Source organism: Notechis scutatus, chromosome 2 (assembly GCF_049901735.1).
Source record: "Notechis scutatus isolate UNSWTSFEM ecotype Mainland chromosome 2, rNotScu1.2, whole genome shotgun sequence".
Lineage (NCBI taxonomy): Eukaryota > Metazoa > Chordata > Lepidosauria > Squamata > Elapidae > Notechis > Notechis scutatus.
The window spans coordinates 157,433,297-157,452,308 of record NC_142010.1 but is presented as its reverse complement, the minus strand read 5'-3'; the positions used below and the strand labels follow the sequence as shown (position 1 = coordinate 157,452,308).

Here is a 19,012-nt window from a genome sequence, read left to right as displayed (position 1 = left end):
ACCAGCCTGAATTTACAATGGTTGCAGCATCCCAGGGTCATGTGCCATGTGTAACCTTTGCAGCCAGCTTCCGACAAGTCAACGTGGGAAGCCAGATTTGCTTAACAACTGCAAGGTACACTTAATAACTTCAGTGAGTCACTTAACAACTTCAGCAAAAAGGCCTGTAAAACCTGGCATAATTCACTTAACAATTGCCTTGCTTAATCGATGGAAACTGTGATCCCGACTGTGGTTGTAAGCTCAGACTATCTGAATACATGCCACTTTTTCAAATTAAAGTGGAAACCATAGGTACCTGGTGTTTTTGCCGGCGTTTTCTTTCTTGTTCAATCTTCTGCTGTTTTTCCAGCTTCTCAGTGATGCGAGCTTCCCGTAGAGATTGCCGTTTGCTGCGCTTATATGCCTTAGCATTCAGGGCTGTTTCCAGGGCAGTATCCCTTCTCATACAGACCACGACTTCTTGCCGCAGCTGTGGAACAAAGTTTTAAAAGAAAAGTAGACACCAACTGAGAATAAAGTGTGCTCCAATCAAATGCTCCACTTACTGTACGTGTTGACTAAAACATTTTATGTTGTCTATGTATGTTGTCAAATATTGGAATCCATGTTAAAATTTAAACATCTATATTTTACATCACCAAGGATAATGAGAAATACTTCTGAAAAAGAGTTCACTATACCTGACACATCTCTGAGAACAGATTTTTCTGTTGCTTTTCCATAGTTTAAATAGTTTTACCTACTCTTAAGTGTACAGGACTCTGCCTGGACAATAGAAGCAAAAGAAAAACACAACACCCATCGAACTATCCTTCTGAAAAATAGAACAAGAGTGGGTATTACCAAGCAACATAAGACAGAAATATAAAACTGATTCTAAAAATCTACGGGGAAGAGAGATTAACAAAGGGTAGCAAAGTGTTGAAATAGGAACATGCCTCAGTTCCAATTTGGTGTCTAAAAGAGCACCTAGACATTTATGTGAAACCTGGAATTGTTACTACACTACCATTATATGCTCTGGCTGAAAGAACATTTATATTTAAATATTATGTATACTTTGAGTAATTTCCTTTTCCTTTTCCTTTTTTGTTCTTCTGTTCTACACTGCTCAGAGTCACGTTATTTGAATTGGGTGGCCTTACAAACCTAATAAAATAAATAAAAGAAGGCTATTACAGGGAAACCAGGCAGACAAAGCCACTACAAGATTCAGAAGAACTAGACATACTCTCTAGCTTGAGTTGCAAAGGAGCTTCTTTACCAAAATGCACTTCGCTTCTGTCCTTGCCTCCTTGTTTTTTTCCAGAGTCACGCTGCTGCGAAGACCTATTCATGTCAAACTGTACCAAAAGCTTAATGAACAAAATGAAATACAAAACCCCTGGGCCAGCAAAGCCACTATGATTCTTTTATGCATGCCATTGTTTTCTATATTCCAAATGCCTGTGAAATTAGGGGCCATTTCAGAGGGCTAAAATTGAACAGGATGATCCACTGGCATGTGAAACTGGAGCTCCGATGCAGCAGAAAACACAGGATCACTCGGTTGCACGGGAAGAACTATCTGCAACGCCGCTTGGCACTTATTTAGGTAAGCTCCATTAAGGGAAGGACATTCTATGAGTTTCTATAAGAATTTTATTTAAAGGAAGCTACTCAAGCATAAGCTTTATTTTTTACAATATATACAAGCTCTGGAGATGACTGATTTAATTTCAATGTTCAAAGGTGTTCTGAGTAACAAAATTTCAACAGTGTATCACCGACCTGTCTCTGGAAATTCAGCAGTCGTAGGGCTTTAAGTTCAATGGTTGCTTTGGTTCGCAGGTCTCCAGCCAGGGACCCAGGAAGATTTTCAAGTTCTTGGATTCTATGAGCAATGCGAGCCTGCAAGCTGCAGACAAGAGATTAGGACATCCAGTGAGCTTCAGCATTTAAGGATTGTATAGATCAGACAAAAGATATCCAAGAAATCCAGGGCAGATCTGCAAAAATACTTTTTCCCAATATGGTGCCTTAGGAATGATGGGAATTTTACTTCAAAGCATTTGAAGGGCACTGCTTCGAGAAGGTCACATTTAATGCCCAACAGCCAAAGGTGAGACAAGAGACACTAATTCAGTTCTTGGGGGGGTTCCTTAAATTCTTGGGTGTTCCATTAAAGACTAAAAATAACACTACCACCCCCAAATCTTTGAATGCAACCAGGGACATACATAGCAAGTTTTCTTAAGATACAGCAAAAAGGCTATGTTCCAAGTAATAGAATCCACCCTTGGCAACCAGATAGCTTTTAATAAATTGCTAAATTTATTATGCTGTCTTGGTGCCAAACAGGCTTACCTATTCCCTGTAGTTTGGTTACTTAATACAGTTAACATAAAAGCTAACCATAACATCAATAAGACCATTCATTCAAACTAATCTCACCCAGATATCCTATCAGGGCAATACCAGCAAAGTTGCTATTGAAAGCCATAGTTTTACCGGTATTCTCTCTCTTGAAGGATTTCAACTGGATCAAGTCCTCTCGGCTTCTGGATTGGAGTGATACGGTTCTGCTTCTGATGGAACTGCACCATCGGGGCAGGTTGGGCTGGTTGCCCGGGTGACTGAGTTTGGGGAGGCATGACAGGGGATGCTGCTGGAGGTACCGCTGGGGGTGCTGGTGAAGGACGGCCTGTTGGCTGAGGAGGAATCAGTTTCTGAGGTGTGCTAGTAGGGGCTGCAGCATTTGCCATTGGTCCTGTGGAAGAACAATGTTAGGAAGATGTTTGTGGGGTTCCTTCATACACCAACCATATATACAAAATAATGAAATCTTCAGAGACTGGCCTCAACATTTAGGTGAACATTTAGCCCTTGAATAAGTCAATGCTTTTTATTAAAAGAGCAAAAGGCAAGAATATGCTAGCACTTCCCTGCCTTAGAAATTTCATCTTATAGCATCATCTTTGGAATGGGTTGGGGATGGGGTGTCTAGCACTGTCCATCTTAAAATGTGATGCCGCTCTGCATCTGTTGTATGGCCATTACATTGTGCTGGTTCCCAAAGCAGTAAGCGACCTGAGAGGCAATTAACAAAGATCTCTTTAGCCTTTCATCAGGCGCTAAAGACTTGGCTGATTCCCCAGACAGTTGGTCCAAGTTGGGTGAGCTCATGTAGTTTTTTTTTATTGTTTATCTTGGGCATCACTGCTTCAACCATTGTTTTAAGATCAATCATAGTTGTGAGACAGGTGTCTATGTAAATTGTTTAAATAAATAATTATTTAATAATTAATAATTATTTAGCCTATCTAAAGAGCTCTCAATAAAAGCTGCGTAAATATGAACATAATTGCTGAGAATTATCCATGTAAAAGGTTGAACAATATTTGATTATAATTTTACCTGATCATAGGTTTTCTCCAAGCTATAGATTATGTTATGTCATAGCATTCCAATGAGATGCTGACACTGACAGAAGAATTCAGGGTTGCTGGGAGGGTGTTCATGCATTATTTTTTTTATTTTTTTTCATTATTTATACCATATTGTTAGCCACCTTGATGGTCATTTTGAATAGAGTATGGGATATAAATCTTGTGAATAGAGGAAAAATAAACATTTTCTGATAAAGTAGGTAACTTTATCCTTGAAAACAGAAGTAAAGATATTACAGCGGCTGGTGGGAATGACCCTGGGAAACGGAGGCACAGCTAAGGAAACAGTGGAATAAGAGACGGCTTAGTCTGGAGAAGGAATGTGAGCATGGCAATACTTTAGAAGGAACCCTGCCTAGTTTCTTGAGCTATAAAGGCAACGGGGCAGAATGTACTTTCAGACTACCAAGATTCTGTTGATGAAAGTTACAAAAAATAGAATTAGTTCATCTAGGACAGGGGTGTCAAACTCTCAGCCCATAGGCTGGATGCATCACGTGCTAGCCACGCCCATGCCCAGTTTAGCAAAGGGGGAGGGAATAGTGATGTCATGCGATGACGTGAGTTTGACACCCCTAATCTAGGAGTACTTCCTGTCTAGATTATTTTGCAAAGCTGACAGAGATACCCATCCTCAAACAAAGTAACTACCATGTCACATTTTTTCAATGATATACGTATGACTTTTAGTACCTGAAAATATGTCACCACTAAAAGTCATACATATATCACTGAAAAAAATGTGACATGGTAGCCTCTTACAGCAAAAGCCAGGCTGAGGCTTGGTAGCTTTTAATTATTGAGATGCTAATGAAGCAATGTAGCAATGAAAAACCCAAGTCCCCCAATCCACAGCCTTACCTTCTGGCCAGGGCTTAGGTGGTCCACCAGGGGGCTGCCCAGGCATTCCTGGAGGAACTCCTGAGGGTCCAGGAGGGGGCATATTAGGCCCTCCCATACCTGTGAAGACGTGGGAAAGCATAGGGACACCATTAAGCTTTTCACTCCTCTGGTCTAAGCAGAGGAAAGACAACTCAGAAGAGACCTAGGAGAACCTCACTCCAGATGGGTCTCAAAGACTTCAGCATAACTCACCATGAGGTCTGTTGTAGTTCGGAGGTGTTGGTCCAGGTGCAGGCCCTGGTCCTTGCACTGGTCCTGTTCCAGATACAGAAGGTGGAGGTAGAGTTGGCATTTGCTGCTGCATTCCAGGCATTGGCCTTTTTCCCTGCACAGCCATGTGAAGATGGTCGGGTAACGGCTGCCCTCTGGCAAGCATCTTGTAGGCCATGATCTGAGCCCTCAATTGATGCAGTTGATTCTGGTTAAAAGGAGTTGGGCCTCGATTCTGCTGCCCTAATGCTTGGGGATCAGTACCATCTAATGGGACTCCACCAGGGCCAGATGGCATCTGGGGGCCAGAAGAAGGGCCATTAGCTGGAACTGGACTTGATGCATGCTCAGAACCACCAAGTGGAGAAGGGTAACCTGAAAAAGGGCAAGACAAAAGGAGAAAAGAAATGAAAATGGGAGAGATTAAAAAGAAGGCTTAATTTGCTTTGTACTTTCCACAATCAATGATAAAGCAGTTTTAACAGGAGCACCTGCTTGCATTTTAGTAGGCAAAGCTTGGTAGAAGCTATCAGACTGGTATATATTGGATTTCTTTTTGTAAAACAAAGGATGACATTGGTAATATGTCATATGAACAGGAATCCAACAATGATGTTATTGACACCCAAGTAGTCCCTAATGGTGAGATAGTTAAACCATCAATAGCCATTAAAGAGGAAGAACAGGCACAGGAGGAAGTAGAAGAACAGGAGCAGGTAGAACAGGAGAGTCCACCAGAAAGCCCTGAGTTGCCTAGACATTCAACCCGTGTAACACAACCACCAGATAGATATCAGGCTAGTATAGTATGCCAGGTAAATATAGTTCCTACTAACTATAATGAACTGAAACTGTATCATGCTAAGGATCAGGCTGCTTGGCAGGAAGCAATGGATAAGGAACTGAAATCCTTACAAAGTTTGGAGGTATATGAAAATGTCAGGTTACCACCAGGTGAGCATGCCATAGGGTGTAAGTGGATTTATAAAATTAAGACAGGTGTGGATGGGACTGTTACCCTTAAAGCCAGGTTAGTAGCACAAGGGTTCGATCAGTCAGCCAACGACTATGACGAGGTGTTTGCACCTAGTCTGAAGGCTACCACATTACGAGCAGCATTAGTGTAGGCAGCTAAAAATAAATACACAATAAACCATTCAGATGTGGAGACGGCATTTCTTCATGCACCGTTGCAACAAACTATATATTTAAAGAAGCCTTTGGGGATAAAAACTGATAGCAAAACTGATGGCTGGAGATTAAAAAAGAGTCTATATGGCTTGAAGCAATCAGGCTATGAATGGAACCAGTGCATAGTGAAGGAAGATAGGTTTTGTAGCTGGCATGGCTGATCCATGTTTATTCAAAAAGGAAAGTGATGGTGTAATTTCATTGTTGCTATTGTTCACTGATGACATAACATTAATCACTAAGACTGAGAAAGAAGCTACTGAGATTATTTCACTGTTAGAGAAGAAATTTAAAATAAAACATTTAGGCGAGATTAAACAATATCTTGGTTTAAAAATAGATAAAACTAGGGAGGCTACAAAGTCTCATAGGCAGATAAAATTAACCAGTTACTGAAGAACTTTAAAATGGAACTTTGTAAGCCGGCTAAAATAGAGGGTTGGCAATATATAAACCAGGATAGTCATTTAATACTGTTGTATCTTTAAGAGAATGCTGTAATTGTGATTGGCTGAGGTTCCTCCAACGGTCATAAGATGGAGCCAGAAACCTGGTTTGTTCTCTTCTTGCATTTCCCTATTGCCTTTTGCCTGATCGTCATTCTGCTTGGATTGCTGTGAATCTTGCAAACTGTAAGCAAACTCCGTTAACTGAACTTTGTTTATGATACTGGACTTTGTTTTTGGATTATCCCTGGACTGATTGTATTGAATACTACCTGCTTTAACCGTGTATGATTTGGACTGTTTGTTGGACTTTGTTTACCCGTTTACAGGAAGTAAAACCTACATTTTACTATTCAGGGTATCTGTATGCTGGTTGTGTGTTATTCAACACCACTCTCACTACATTTCCCTGAGTGCACTCATTCTCCTAACGGGGAATAGCTCAACAACCCTCCTTCTTGCTGGCTTAGAAAACGTGGCTCTAATTACACAAAAAACCTTTACAGACAGAGAAAGCTTCTTGTAGAAGCTATCGTAAAGTTATGAAGAATCAGAAGGGTAGAAGAAGATTTAATTGTAGAACAAATGCTACATTTAACCAGCAATGTGCTTTACACAAATCCTGAAAGCATGTCATACCTTGAGAATGCTGATCCATTGGACTTGGTGGGGGTCCCATTCCTGTGTGTCCACCAGCCCTCATTCCCATGCCCTTCATTTGACTGTAACGAGGGTCTTCAGATATTCCCTTTTCATGCATGGAATCCATTGGCTGCAATAATGCAAAGCCCACATAAAGAACTCCTCTAAACAAATTTGTTCCAGGGAAGGACTAAACTATCCATAGAACAGTGAGCAAACACTCTGATGACACGAGAGTTAAACAAGACTGAGATGAACTAGAGAGACCAAGCCATGCCCTTTTCCCTAGACATAAGTCTCATTAAACATAACTGGATTTATTTCTTAGCTGACATGAATGAGATTATACTTTTAATGTTCTGTTTATATTTACACGATAAATGTATTGACTATTTGAAGGCACATAATGAATAAAATAAATCCAATATATAAATGAAAAAATATTCAAGATCAAAGTCATATTCAACTTGAATTACATTTGTATGACATTTTAAATCAGCTTGTTAATATACATGCCACATTTTTTACTCGTCCTCCATGTCTTCTTAACTACATTCCAAATCCTTTTTTATGGTTTACACTGACATGTGATAAATGTGTCATAGTAAACCACAAGAGAGCTATTACACTAGGTTAAGGAGTGATGCAAAAGACAATAAGGAGGCATTCACACTAACCAGCTAGGGTGATTTAATACATTGTGCAGATACACACTCACTATCTAGCTCCCAGAATTCACAAATACTAAATTGTGGAAAATTGACATATATATATATACAGTATATATACAGTATATAGCATGCATGTGAGATTTTGGACTACTTTCTCAATAGCACATTACTAGAGAGGCAAAGGCCTTACTTATAAACATGTATTTTACAAAACGTCTTTCCTCTACCTTTCTCACTCCAGGAACTATTTTGCTTCATTTACATATATGCACCAATACACCTTTAGTGCGCTGGTTTCATATAACTGCTTCCCAAGACCAGTATTATCTCTCACAGCATGTTAAAATTTTGTTAATAGCTTCTAGTATTATTCTGATACTCACTCTTACTTGCCCTAACATAAACCTTCTGTACAACCCTTCTCGGTGATGGCCCTTGTTTCTATCACAGAACACACCCTCCCTATAATGTTTGTTTAAACACATTCAGAAAGGCATTTGGGGACAAATAAAGATCACAATGCCTCACCTTCCCCAAAATGGTGGTGCATCAGAACAATGATTATCCTAAATGTAGTTCTTAATAAGCTGCTCAGTGGTTTCAGAAATGGAGTAGCATAGAAGCCAAAGAAATCAAAAAAATATAGTCCAAAGTAATATAACAAAAGCAATTTGTAACACTAACAATCCTGTTACAGGTAGTCCTCGACTTATGACCATTCATTTAATGATCTTTCAAAGTTACAATAGCACTGAAAAAAATCACTTGTAACCAGTCCTTGCACTTACGACCACCAGAGCATCTCCATGCTCTTGGAACCAGCATTACAACAGTTGCAATATCCCAGTGTCATGTGATTGCCGTTTGCAATCTTCCTAGCCAGTGACTGACAAGTGGTTGCAATTGGGGAAGCTGGATTCACTTAACAATCCCATGATTCACTTAACTACCATGGCAAAAGTTGTAAAATCAACTCACGTAACAACCACCTTGCTTAGTGACAGACGTTCCAGTCCCAATTGTGGTCATAAGTCAAGGACTACCTGTGCCTCATTAGCCTGGACTGTGATCCATTAAAAGCAACTGATAATATATGTAAGTGGTAATATATGTGTTAGTCTTACAATGCTGCAGAATATTTTCTTGCTTCTACAACCCAAGACTAACACAGTTACTCCTTGGATACTATTCCAATGCAGACTGTTCTCTTTGCAAAATCTTTTTTTGTGGAAAGGCACGGATGTCTTCTATTCTACAAGATTTCTACTTGGTTGCTGGTTGCGTAGAAGGTGTCACCTTCTCTTATTACAGGTAGTCCTCGACTTACAACAGTCTAAACAGTTTGTTTAGGGACCATTTAAAGTTACAACGGCAGTGAAAAAACTGACATAACCATTTTTCACACTTACAACCATTGCAACAGCCCTATGGTCACGTGATCAAAATTCAGATGCTTGGCAACTGGTTCATATTTATAACAGTTGCAGTGTGATCCCTTTTGCAACTTTCCGATAAACCAAGTCAATGGGGAAGCCGGATTCACTTAAAAGAAAAATGTTACTAAGTTAAGTTACTAAGAATTGCAGTGATTCGATTAACAACTGTGTCAAAAAAGTTTGCAACATGGGGCAAAATTCATTTCACAAATGTGTCACTTAGCCACAAAAATTTTGGGCTCCAAGTCAAGGACTTGGATATGTTTTATTATTTATTACATTTTTGGGAGGAAAAACAGAAGGAGAGAGTTCTATGTACATCTACCTGAACTCCTGAATAAATTATAACACAGAAATACAACTATTTTCCTCCCTTGTTGAAATTTAACACTAAACAAAACATTCTGCTGCGCTATATTTCATCACCGAAGTAAAAAAGGAATTGGTCCCCCTATTTCCTTTTCTATTTGAGTAAAGCAAGTCATATTGTTAAAGATGTAGACAGATGAAAGAATATCAACATTAAGAATATCAACCTCGATTACCTTATGCATCGGATGCATGTTATCCTGAGTATAACCTCCAGGCCCTTGTGGTGGTATAGAGTGCCCTGCCGATGGTGGTCCTGGGCTGGGACCCATCATACTGTGTGCAGAACCCGGGGATGGCCCAGGACTAGGGCCCAGCATAGCACCAGGAGAAGGACCAGGCCCAGGAGAAGGTCCGGGACGAGGTGTCCCTCCCATTGGAGGATCAGGAGTAGACATTTTCAGAGATGTTCAAAGTAATATCTTTGGGAAAGAAAATTTATTATCAGAGGAGAGTATTTGTTAATTAAATGCAATCATCGTTAACAGTATGGCATAACCATAATATAGGCTTTTCTAAAGATACCACTGCCTGTTGTCAGGGAAAACAAAACACTAAAAATAAGTATCTGAAATCTTTCAAGGACCGTATTGAACAGGACTTACCCTCCTTTCAAATCAGTATCCTTGGGACATTGGGGAAAATAAAGGACTATGTTGCCAAGCTCCCAAGTATCAACTCACAAATCATCTACCTATTTATTGATGGAAAATTCTATGTATTTCAAAATTAAGTGTAGCTGAACCAATCTGGATGACAAGATGGCAGCAAAGAGATACAGAAAATCCCAACGCTTTATTGTAGCACAGACACTTTTCCAGCTTTTTAATTATTTGTATTTTTAAGATTAGTGTATTGCAGTCATAGACAGTAAAGAGTTAAAAATAAAGCACATTTTAAAAAATTAGAATAAAAACAAAACTGACTAAGAATAGTTGATGGATTTGTTGGTGGGCAATCATGTTATGTCTAATTTTACAGGCAATGTAACAAAATTAGGCTATGTTGAAGGAAGCTAAATCATGCTAACCTGATAATAATTGTACCTTAAACAATCAACTATTTTGTCAAGGAGTTATAATGAAGGTCCTTATAGCGGGTACAATACAAGAGGACATAAGCTGTCAGTAACTCTTGATCCCACAGATTCCACACACTGCTTCTTGTTATGCCCTTTTTTCTCAAGTACTGGAAGACAGCTATAATGCCACAGATAAGCCTTTTCTTCATTAAGCTACACATACATAGTTCATTTAACTGTTTGCTATATGGTTTAGCCTCATTATCATCTTTGTTGCTCTTCTCTGCACTTTTTCTAGGGTCTCAGAATCTTTTTTGTATCATGATGACCAGAACTAAACATAGTATTCTAAGTATAGCCACACTAGTGGAGTATAGAGTGCGGCTATCACTTCTTGTGATCCTGATCTTGAGCTATCCCTCTATTAATGCAGCCTAGGACTGCAATGGCTTTTTTGGCAGCTGCAATGCACTGTTGGCTCATATTTAAGTAGTTGTCCATTAGGACACCTAGATCCCTCTCTGTCACTACTGGTTGAGCCAAGTTCTGCCTATCCTGTATATAAGTACAGGACCTTACTTTTCTCAGTACTGAACATAATGGTCCTCAATAAAGAGCTAAAGCCTATGGGGAAATATAATAACGTCAGATATAATGCAGATCAGAGGTGGTATTCAGCAGGTTCGTAGGGGAAATTTTGAGTAGTTTGGAGAACCAGCAAATACCACCTCTGACTGGACATTTTACAGTATCCTTCCCCTGCCACACCCACCAACCCACACCCACAGAATCAGTAGTAAAAAAATTTGAATCCCACCACTGATGCAGATCCATGTACTTGTTTCATATTCAATCGGTCCTTAATACTACGTTTAGTGTCAGCATTCCAATTAAACCCTCCAGACAACTCAAAACTCTGAGACAAAGTAAGACTTTATTATAGAAGTCATGTTGGTACATCTGGGGAAAATCTGAATCCGAATTCCCACATTCCCCGCCCCCACACTAAAACTCATACCCTGCTCCATTTAGTGACTCCCAGTTGACATTAGCCAATCAACCTTCTGTCTCAGTTACCACCAAATTCCAGTCACTCCCCGCCAGCAACTTGTTCTTGATCTCTGGCAAAAAAATATTGTTGTTGCCTCCTGATGTAATAGGCAACTGAAGGAATTGCTCTCTATCACACTCTGGTGACCAGGCCTGTGGAACTGCAGCGCTTGAGGGAGGCAACGGCTCCTGTTGCAGAGGGCGGAAATGACATTTGCTGTCTGAGGCAAATCTGAATGCTCCCACCACTCTGCTTGCTTTTCAGCTCTGGAGATTTGCTTCTCCAGAGCCTTTTGATGCCTTCTGGCATCCTTCTCTTTGGCTTTAGAAGCCCTTTTTGGAAAAAGGGCTTTTGCTCTTATCTTATCAGCAGCTCCCTTGCTAGCCTACTTGATCTTAATGAAGCTTTGCCCTGTGGATTTGAGCAGCACAGGTGAAAGTTGTTCCTCCCTACTGTCTGCTGGCACTGTGCGCTCTGCCATTTTTGGCAGCTCCAAGCCCTGTGACAGATAGCTTGCTCTATGAAGGAGTGTTCTGAATGCAGCTGTCACAACACAGTATGCCTATAAGGCCACCAGGCAGGTCGGGATTCATTTGACAATCAGGGGCTTACTGTGGTGGTGGCTGTTCCAGCAGAACTGGGTGAGCCAACACACTCACCAATGGCTTCAAGAGCTCCACGCTCTGAAGCTAGCGGTTAATTGAGGGGGGGGCGTTCCCAAGCGGCAATTAGGCACACGGTGGTGCGAGCGGCATCTCCAGAGTGACCCGGTTGACCTGGGCAAGGTGCCGCTAAACTGGTAGTCCAGTTGGGGCAACAGCTGTCCCCGAAGCTCTAGGGGAAGTGATTTAATCCAAAGCGGTAAAATCCCAAAGCCACAATCACGGAATGGCTAACCGCCGCTTCGTTCACTGTTTGCAAATTGCTGCCAAACCTGCCAGGAGAATCCAAGTTCTTTCTTTTGCCTTTTTCTGCTTTAATTCTTTGAGTCAGTTGGTCCAACATCTCTCTAGGGCCAAAACTGAGTCGAAACTGGGGACTCAGACAAGCGACAGAGGGGCGTGGCCAAAACTTTGATGGACTCAGTCTCTGGGCAGAAAGGCAACCCATACTTGGATTCTCCAATTAGCACACTGGAGAATATTCTTTTTAATGGTTTTCTTATAATCAGATGAAAGAGACGATGAACATGGATTAATAAAAGTTCTGGAATCAAGAAAAAGAAAGCTGAACACACATACACAGAGTATGATGATCATATAATAGTTAAAATATATTTGAAAAACCTGAAGCAGATTAAAGATTATATGATGAAAAGGGCTCCAAATTTCTTTACAATATGAATATATGGGATATTAAATTTGTGACATCATTAAACAAAGAACTTCTATAAACTGATGTGCAGTATCAGTAAATGACACCAGTTAAACTATCAAAAAGATATAAAGGAATTTCAAATCAAGTGTAAGAAGTGTAAAAAGGAAGGGGAACTTTCTGGGGACTTCCGGTTTGTCGGCTTCGCTAGTGGCAGGGATTCGCGATACTGCGAGATCCCTGCGGCGCTAGCCGTTTTGGTGCCTCTGATCCAGACGGGTTTGGAGGCTAAGGCTGCCCTGCAGGGGCGGCTGAAGACAGGGGGGATCCGGAGAGGGGTTTGGGGGTGTTGCAGACCCCCTCCCCGGCCGGCAAAACCCCCTTTTCTCAAGACGGTGCAGCGGCGGTCCGTAATGGCCGCCACAAAGAAGCCGGCAACTGGGTAAGAATGTGCAGGAGGAAGAGGAGAAAGTTTTTTTAAAGTGAAAGTTTTTCTTGGCTGACCCAGGACTTTAAGACATATTTAACATCCTGAAAATTATGGCTTTCTGAATGATACTTTCCAGAAGAGAACTATAAGCGGCAATTTTGAGGTGCTGAAAGGAAAGTTTACTCTCCTTCCCTATGGAATCAACAAATGGATATTGAGAAACTTGTCTTTTTATAGAAAGTTAAAACTTGCTTTCTGTGATAAGTGGGAAGGGAGAGGACAATATATATATATATATATATATATATATATATTAAGATCTTGTTGGAGGAGATGCCTTAAGGATTTGAAGACTGAAATTTATTGCAATAAGGCTTTAAAATACAGATTTGGTTGTTTTTTTGATTGATATTACCCCAGGAAGAGAAAGTGAGAACTTTGTTTTGGCTTGGACTGAGTGGTGACTTTGGGATTTGGGGACTGTTCTAACTTTTGAAACATCTTGGTTGTTGTAAGAAGAAAGAGGAAAAAAAAGAAAAGAAAAGATTTATAATGGCTTTTTCCGTTGAGGAACTGAGAAAAGAATATGAACAAACAAAAAGAGAGGGCAAGGACGCTGTAAAGGAAGCCTTTCTCTTTTTAGAAATGGCGCTTGCTATTTATCAACAAACACAACAACAGATGGAGGCAGCAACAGAAGAAGAAGAAGAAGAAGAAGAAGAAGAAGAAGAAGAAGAAGAAGAAGAAGAAGAAGAAGAAGAAGAAGAAGAAGAAGAAGAAGAAGAAGAAGAAGAAGAAGAAGAAGAAGAAGAAGAAGAAGAAGAAGAAGAAGCCATCTTTGATGAATCTCAAAATTTAATTAAGAAAGAGAGGAGAAAGAGAGGAAGGAAAATGAAGGACTTAAGATTTAAAAAAACACCCAAGAAAGAGAAAAATAAGATGCAAAATCAATATAATGCTAGAAAACAAAAGAAAAAAGGAACACAACAGAGAAGGGAAGCTAACAAGGCAGAGGCTAGGAGAAGGGGGGGGTAGAAAGGCCTGGTGGGAGAAGAAAGAAAGGGAAAAGGTGGAGAAAAGCCACAAAGCTTTGAAACCAGATGGGAAAAGAGGAATTTTTTTAGGGACAAAGGGTAATGTATAATTTGTTTAAAAAAAGATTCTGCAAGGTACATAAGATGGTACTGTAGCATTTGTATTAGAAATAGAAAATTAGAATGGTTTAAGAGTTAATAAGAGATTAAAATATTGAAATGTTTAGTAATGTATTTAATCATTTTGGATTTATTATTTTTCTTTTTAAAAAAATTAGTAGATAGAATGTACCAAGCAGAATCAGATTGGGTATTAGGTATTATTTTAAATGTTAATTTAGGGGGGTGATAGAAAGGCATCATACTCTGATTAGTGATCTCAGGAGAAACTCTTTTTTCTTTTTACTATAGGGAATGAGACAAATGGATAATAAAGAATGGACAAAGGATACAAATATAATGACTTAAATTAAAATGAATTAAATAAGATAGAATTAAGAAGAGTGAAATGTGTGGAGAAGCTAATTTAGAAGATATAGAATGGTAAATAAAATAGGTAATGGCATGTAAGATGAGCATGAATATAATTGAAGTCCATGTAGAGAGAGGTTTCTGGGGCCAAGTTACTTTCCTAAAAGATCTTTTATATTTTTGTGTTTTGTGTGTTTATGTATGTGGGAGAATTAATAAAACCTTGCAGGAATATAGAATGAGAATAATGGTAACCAAGTCAGAGAGAAATAGATGATAATTATAAATTGGATAAATATAGAGAAAAATAATAATAGTGAAATTGGATAAGAGTAAAGAGTAATAAAGAGAAATTGGATAAGAGATATTTGTATGCTCATATGGAAATGGTCTAAAATAGAATTATATTGTATAAAATAATGTTTTATTTGACTTGTAAAATTTACAATGGAAAGAGGTTCATGTATTAATGGTTAATGATGGTTTGTTTGTCTTTAAAATTAATAAAATTTGTTTAAAAAAAAAAGGAAGGGGAACTTTCTATCATGCATGGTGGACTTATAAAAAAGCAAATAAATTTTGGATCCAAATTCATAGAATGATACAAAACATATTACATATTAATGTTATGATGAAACCGAAATTATATTTATGGGGATTTAAGGACGATAAAATATGGGAAATATAGGAAACTAATATTATATATGGAAACTATAGCAAGATTATTGTTATGCACAAAGTTGGATGAATAATGAATTATCAAAAGTAGAAGACTGGATTATTAGACTGATGGAGCTTGTGGAAATGGGCAAGCCTATCTATTTTGGTCAGGAAAAAGATAATAAAGACATTTCTAAGAGACTAAAACCCTTTTATGGACTTTTTATCAAAAGAACAAAAGACTGTATTGATGATTTATGGATCTGGGAATTAAAAAAGGTCAAAGAGAAAGGGAAAAGAATAAGATGACTTGATAGGAGAGTCCCAATGTTTTATTTTCTTCCTTTTCCTTTTCTTATTTTCTATATTGTCTTTCCTTAGTCTTCTTTTAATTTTGTGCACTTTTACTCTATTGAAAAAAATGAGTTTTGTCTAATGGTTAAGGTCCTGGTTGACTTTGTACCAGCCAGTATCTCAGCTCAACCCAACTCAAAGTTGTTGGGAAACTGGGAGAAAGAAGCATTAGGTATATTTGCCACTTTAAGTTATTTAAAATAATAATAAATGTGAGATTAAAAAAACTCATAAATAAAAAAATAAAAACACCAGATTTCATCAAATCCCTGTTAGGTTCCATGGTCCTAGAAAATTCATAGCTGAAACTTTTCCGAAGTAGAATTCAGTAGCATTTATTATTTAAATATAGTCATCTTATATACATGTCCTTTCCAAAGAGTTTACAAGTTGCCAATCAAAGTAAGACATGAAGACTCAGGGAAAATTTATTATAATTTCAATTTTACGTACCTTCATGTAGGTGTAACAAGATGTAAATATTAAATTAAGCTAAATATGTGAATTTTGAATAGGGGCTTTAATTAAATTAATCAGGCAGCTCCAAGTATAAGAAACAGCAAGAGAAAATTAATGGAATTACTTCAGATCAAGAGAACTGGATGGCTAATATGGGGAAAGCTTGATGATGATAAATCCTAACAGGAAAATGTCATGGTAGAAATACATGTGTTTTTTAACTTACAACAGCTCATTTAGGGATCATTTAAAGTTACAGTGGCACCGAAAAAAGGGACTTATGACTGTTTTTCACATGACTGTTGCAACGCCCCCATAATCACATGATCAAAATTTGAATGCTTAGCCACTGACTCATAGCTATGATGAGTGCAGTGACCTTTTGTGACCTTCTTATAAAAATGGGAAAACCAGATTCATTTAACAACCATGTTACTAACTTAACAACTGCAGTGATTCACTTAACAACTGTGGCACAAAAAGTTGTAAAATGAGACAAAATTCACTTAACAAATGTTTTGCTTAGCAACTAAAAATTTGGGCTCAACTGTGGTCATAAGTAGAGGATTGCCTGTATAGAGAAATGATGACTGGATTTATGCCAAGGCGTAATGAATTTTGTTGGGTTTTGACTTAGTAAAAGTATCAAGTAGACGACAAATGGACAGAAAGAGAAATCACCTAGAGAAAGCTACAATACCTTTTGGAGCAAATAGCTGCAAGAATTGAATGGATGAAAATGAGACAACTGAGGACTGAGAAGGAAAATATTGTGTAGGGCAGGATGATGAATACAACCAAGACACATCAGTATTTTGGTTAAATTATGAGAAGATGTGGTAAAGAAAAAGCTAGGAAAAAGCTATACAATGTATCTGATCGATAGGACAGATGATGATAATGATGTCAAGAATAATGGATGGCTAAAGTAGAAGATAATGGTCTGGAATTAAAGAGTAGAAGTCAGACCTTTTATTACATGAATATTATTTTTAATAATTTTTTTCTTTGTCAATTAATTCCTTAAGATTTGAGTGAACGTATAGTTAATGTGACTTTACAGGCAGTCTTTGACTTATCATCATAAGTCATTGAAGTTGTAAGTTAAATCAATTTTGATGGTGATCATTAAACCAATTTAGTTAATTGAGTGGTCATTAAGTGAAATGTGGTTATGTGAATTCAGCTTCCCCAATGGGCAATTTTTACCATTTTTTAAACAGGAAATTGACAGAAAAGATAACAAATTGCAATAATATGACTGCAGGACACAGGAACCGGTTATAAATGCAAGCTGGCTGCCAAGCTCCAGAACTGCAACCACGTGACCTTGAGGGTAGTGCAATGGACCGAGTATAGGTCACAAGTCAGAGATGGTATTCAGCAGGTTCTCACCAATTCTGGAGAACCGGTAGTGGAAATTTTGAGTAGTTCAGAGAATCAGCAAATACCACCTCTGGCTGGCTCCGCCCCCATCTATTCTCTGCCTCCTGAGTCCCAGCTGATTGGCTCGGTCTTCTTTTGTTGCCCTGCACAGGAGAACGAAGCTGGAAAGCAGGTTAGTGGGGTGGGGAGGGAATGGAGTTTTTATAGTATCCTTCCCCTGCCACGCCCACCAAGCCACACCTACTAAGCCATACCACGCCCACCAAGCCACTCCCACAGAAAAAATTTTTTGAATCCCACCACTGTCATAGTCCCTTTTTTTTGAGGCCACTGTAACGATGAATGGTCACTAAATGAATGATCATAGGTTAAGAACTACTTCTACACTAAAAAGTAATTAATTTTGCATTAAAAAGCAAAACGCTTCCCAAATAAGCAAGAAGAGAAATTTATCTAACTGAATACTACTTCAGTTGTAACTAACTTCTATTGGATCATCTACTTACAAGCGGATAAATAATTCCAAAATATGCTATTTATGCCATGCTTTAAGTCATCTCCATCTGCTTGTTCCTGAACAAAGTGTGGTCTTATATACAATTTAACAATTTTAAATGTTAACAAAAATTCCAAATCACCAGGCTGCCCAAGGAGATTCCAGGGAACCAAAATGAGCCTAACAAGTTTGTATTTCCAGGAACAACTGAACTCCAGCAGCTGAGTTCATTGTTCCTCCATATATTACACTAACAGCAGGGTTCCTCCGCTTAAAGGCAGCCTGCTTATGGAAATGGATACTTTGCGATATAGTGGCACCTGGGAGGCTAGTTCCCTGCAGGGATGCATACAATAGGCCAGAAGTGTATGATGGTTAATGCAAGCTCCTGCTTACACTTTTTGTAATTTATTGCAAAAGAAATCATGATATATATCTCCTTTGGATATGAAATGAAAGTATTCCACTGCACCAAAACATTAGGTGGTGATCTTTATTTCCATTGTACCATTTCTACCTGGTTTCCTTATTGCATTTTCTCTCATTCAGGCAGAAATCCACTTGCAGTCATGCCCGGAAACATCCCATTTCAAAACACAAATGTAGACCAAATGTTATATTTTAATCAAAAGCTTCAGGTGAAAGAATCAGTAGCCTAAGAAAACCTTTTGAATTAAAAATTGAGTGATCTCAATCAAGTGGCTAATGAGTGAAACAAAATAAGACCAATTACATTATATCTAAAATTTATATATAAATATCTAAAATTACATAAAAAATAGCAATGTGTGATTTCCATTATTTTAATAAATAATGTATATAAATAATAAAATTTCAATTTTAACCCATTAAGTTGTTGATGTTACACAAAATATATCACTGAAATACCTTCTATGTATATTTTTAAAAATTGGAAACAGGGCATTCTTTGTTTTCACGTACCTGGGAAAGTCAATGTGTAAATTAATTCATAACATCAGTCCTGTATAGTGATCAGAGGTCTCTCCCTCTTCCCAGTACCTATTCCAATTCTGTTG

General features: G+C 38.4%; 1 protein-coding gene across 9 annotated transcripts in view; it reads right to left on the bottom strand.

Annotated features, from left to right (window-relative positions):
- The window catches only part of SMARCA4 (SWI/SNF related BAF chromatin remodeling complex subunit ATPase 4), a 79,092-nt gene that overhangs the window by 46,950 nt on the left and 13,130 nt on the right, over positions 1-19,012 (bottom strand). For all 9 annotated transcript variants that reach the window (XM_026679554.2, XM_087957017.1, XM_026679557.2 and 6 more), the window contains exons 2-9: positions 18,918-19,006; positions 9,476-9,721; positions 6,821-6,953; positions 4,527-4,919; positions 4,293-4,391; positions 2,494-2,752; positions 1,774-1,900; positions 299-472 (exon numbers count right to left, since the gene is read on the bottom strand). In XM_026679554.2, coding sequence (XP_026535339.1) covers positions 299-472; positions 1,774-1,900; positions 2,494-2,752; positions 4,293-4,391; positions 4,527-4,919; positions 6,821-6,953; positions 9,476-9,697 — 1,407 coding nt within the window. In that variant the 5' untranslated portion in view covers positions 9,698-9,721; positions 18,918-19,006. The remainder of the gene's footprint in view (positions 1-298; positions 473-1,773; positions 1,901-2,493; positions 2,753-4,292; positions 4,392-4,526; positions 4,920-6,820; positions 6,954-9,475; positions 9,722-18,917; positions 19,007-19,012) is intronic.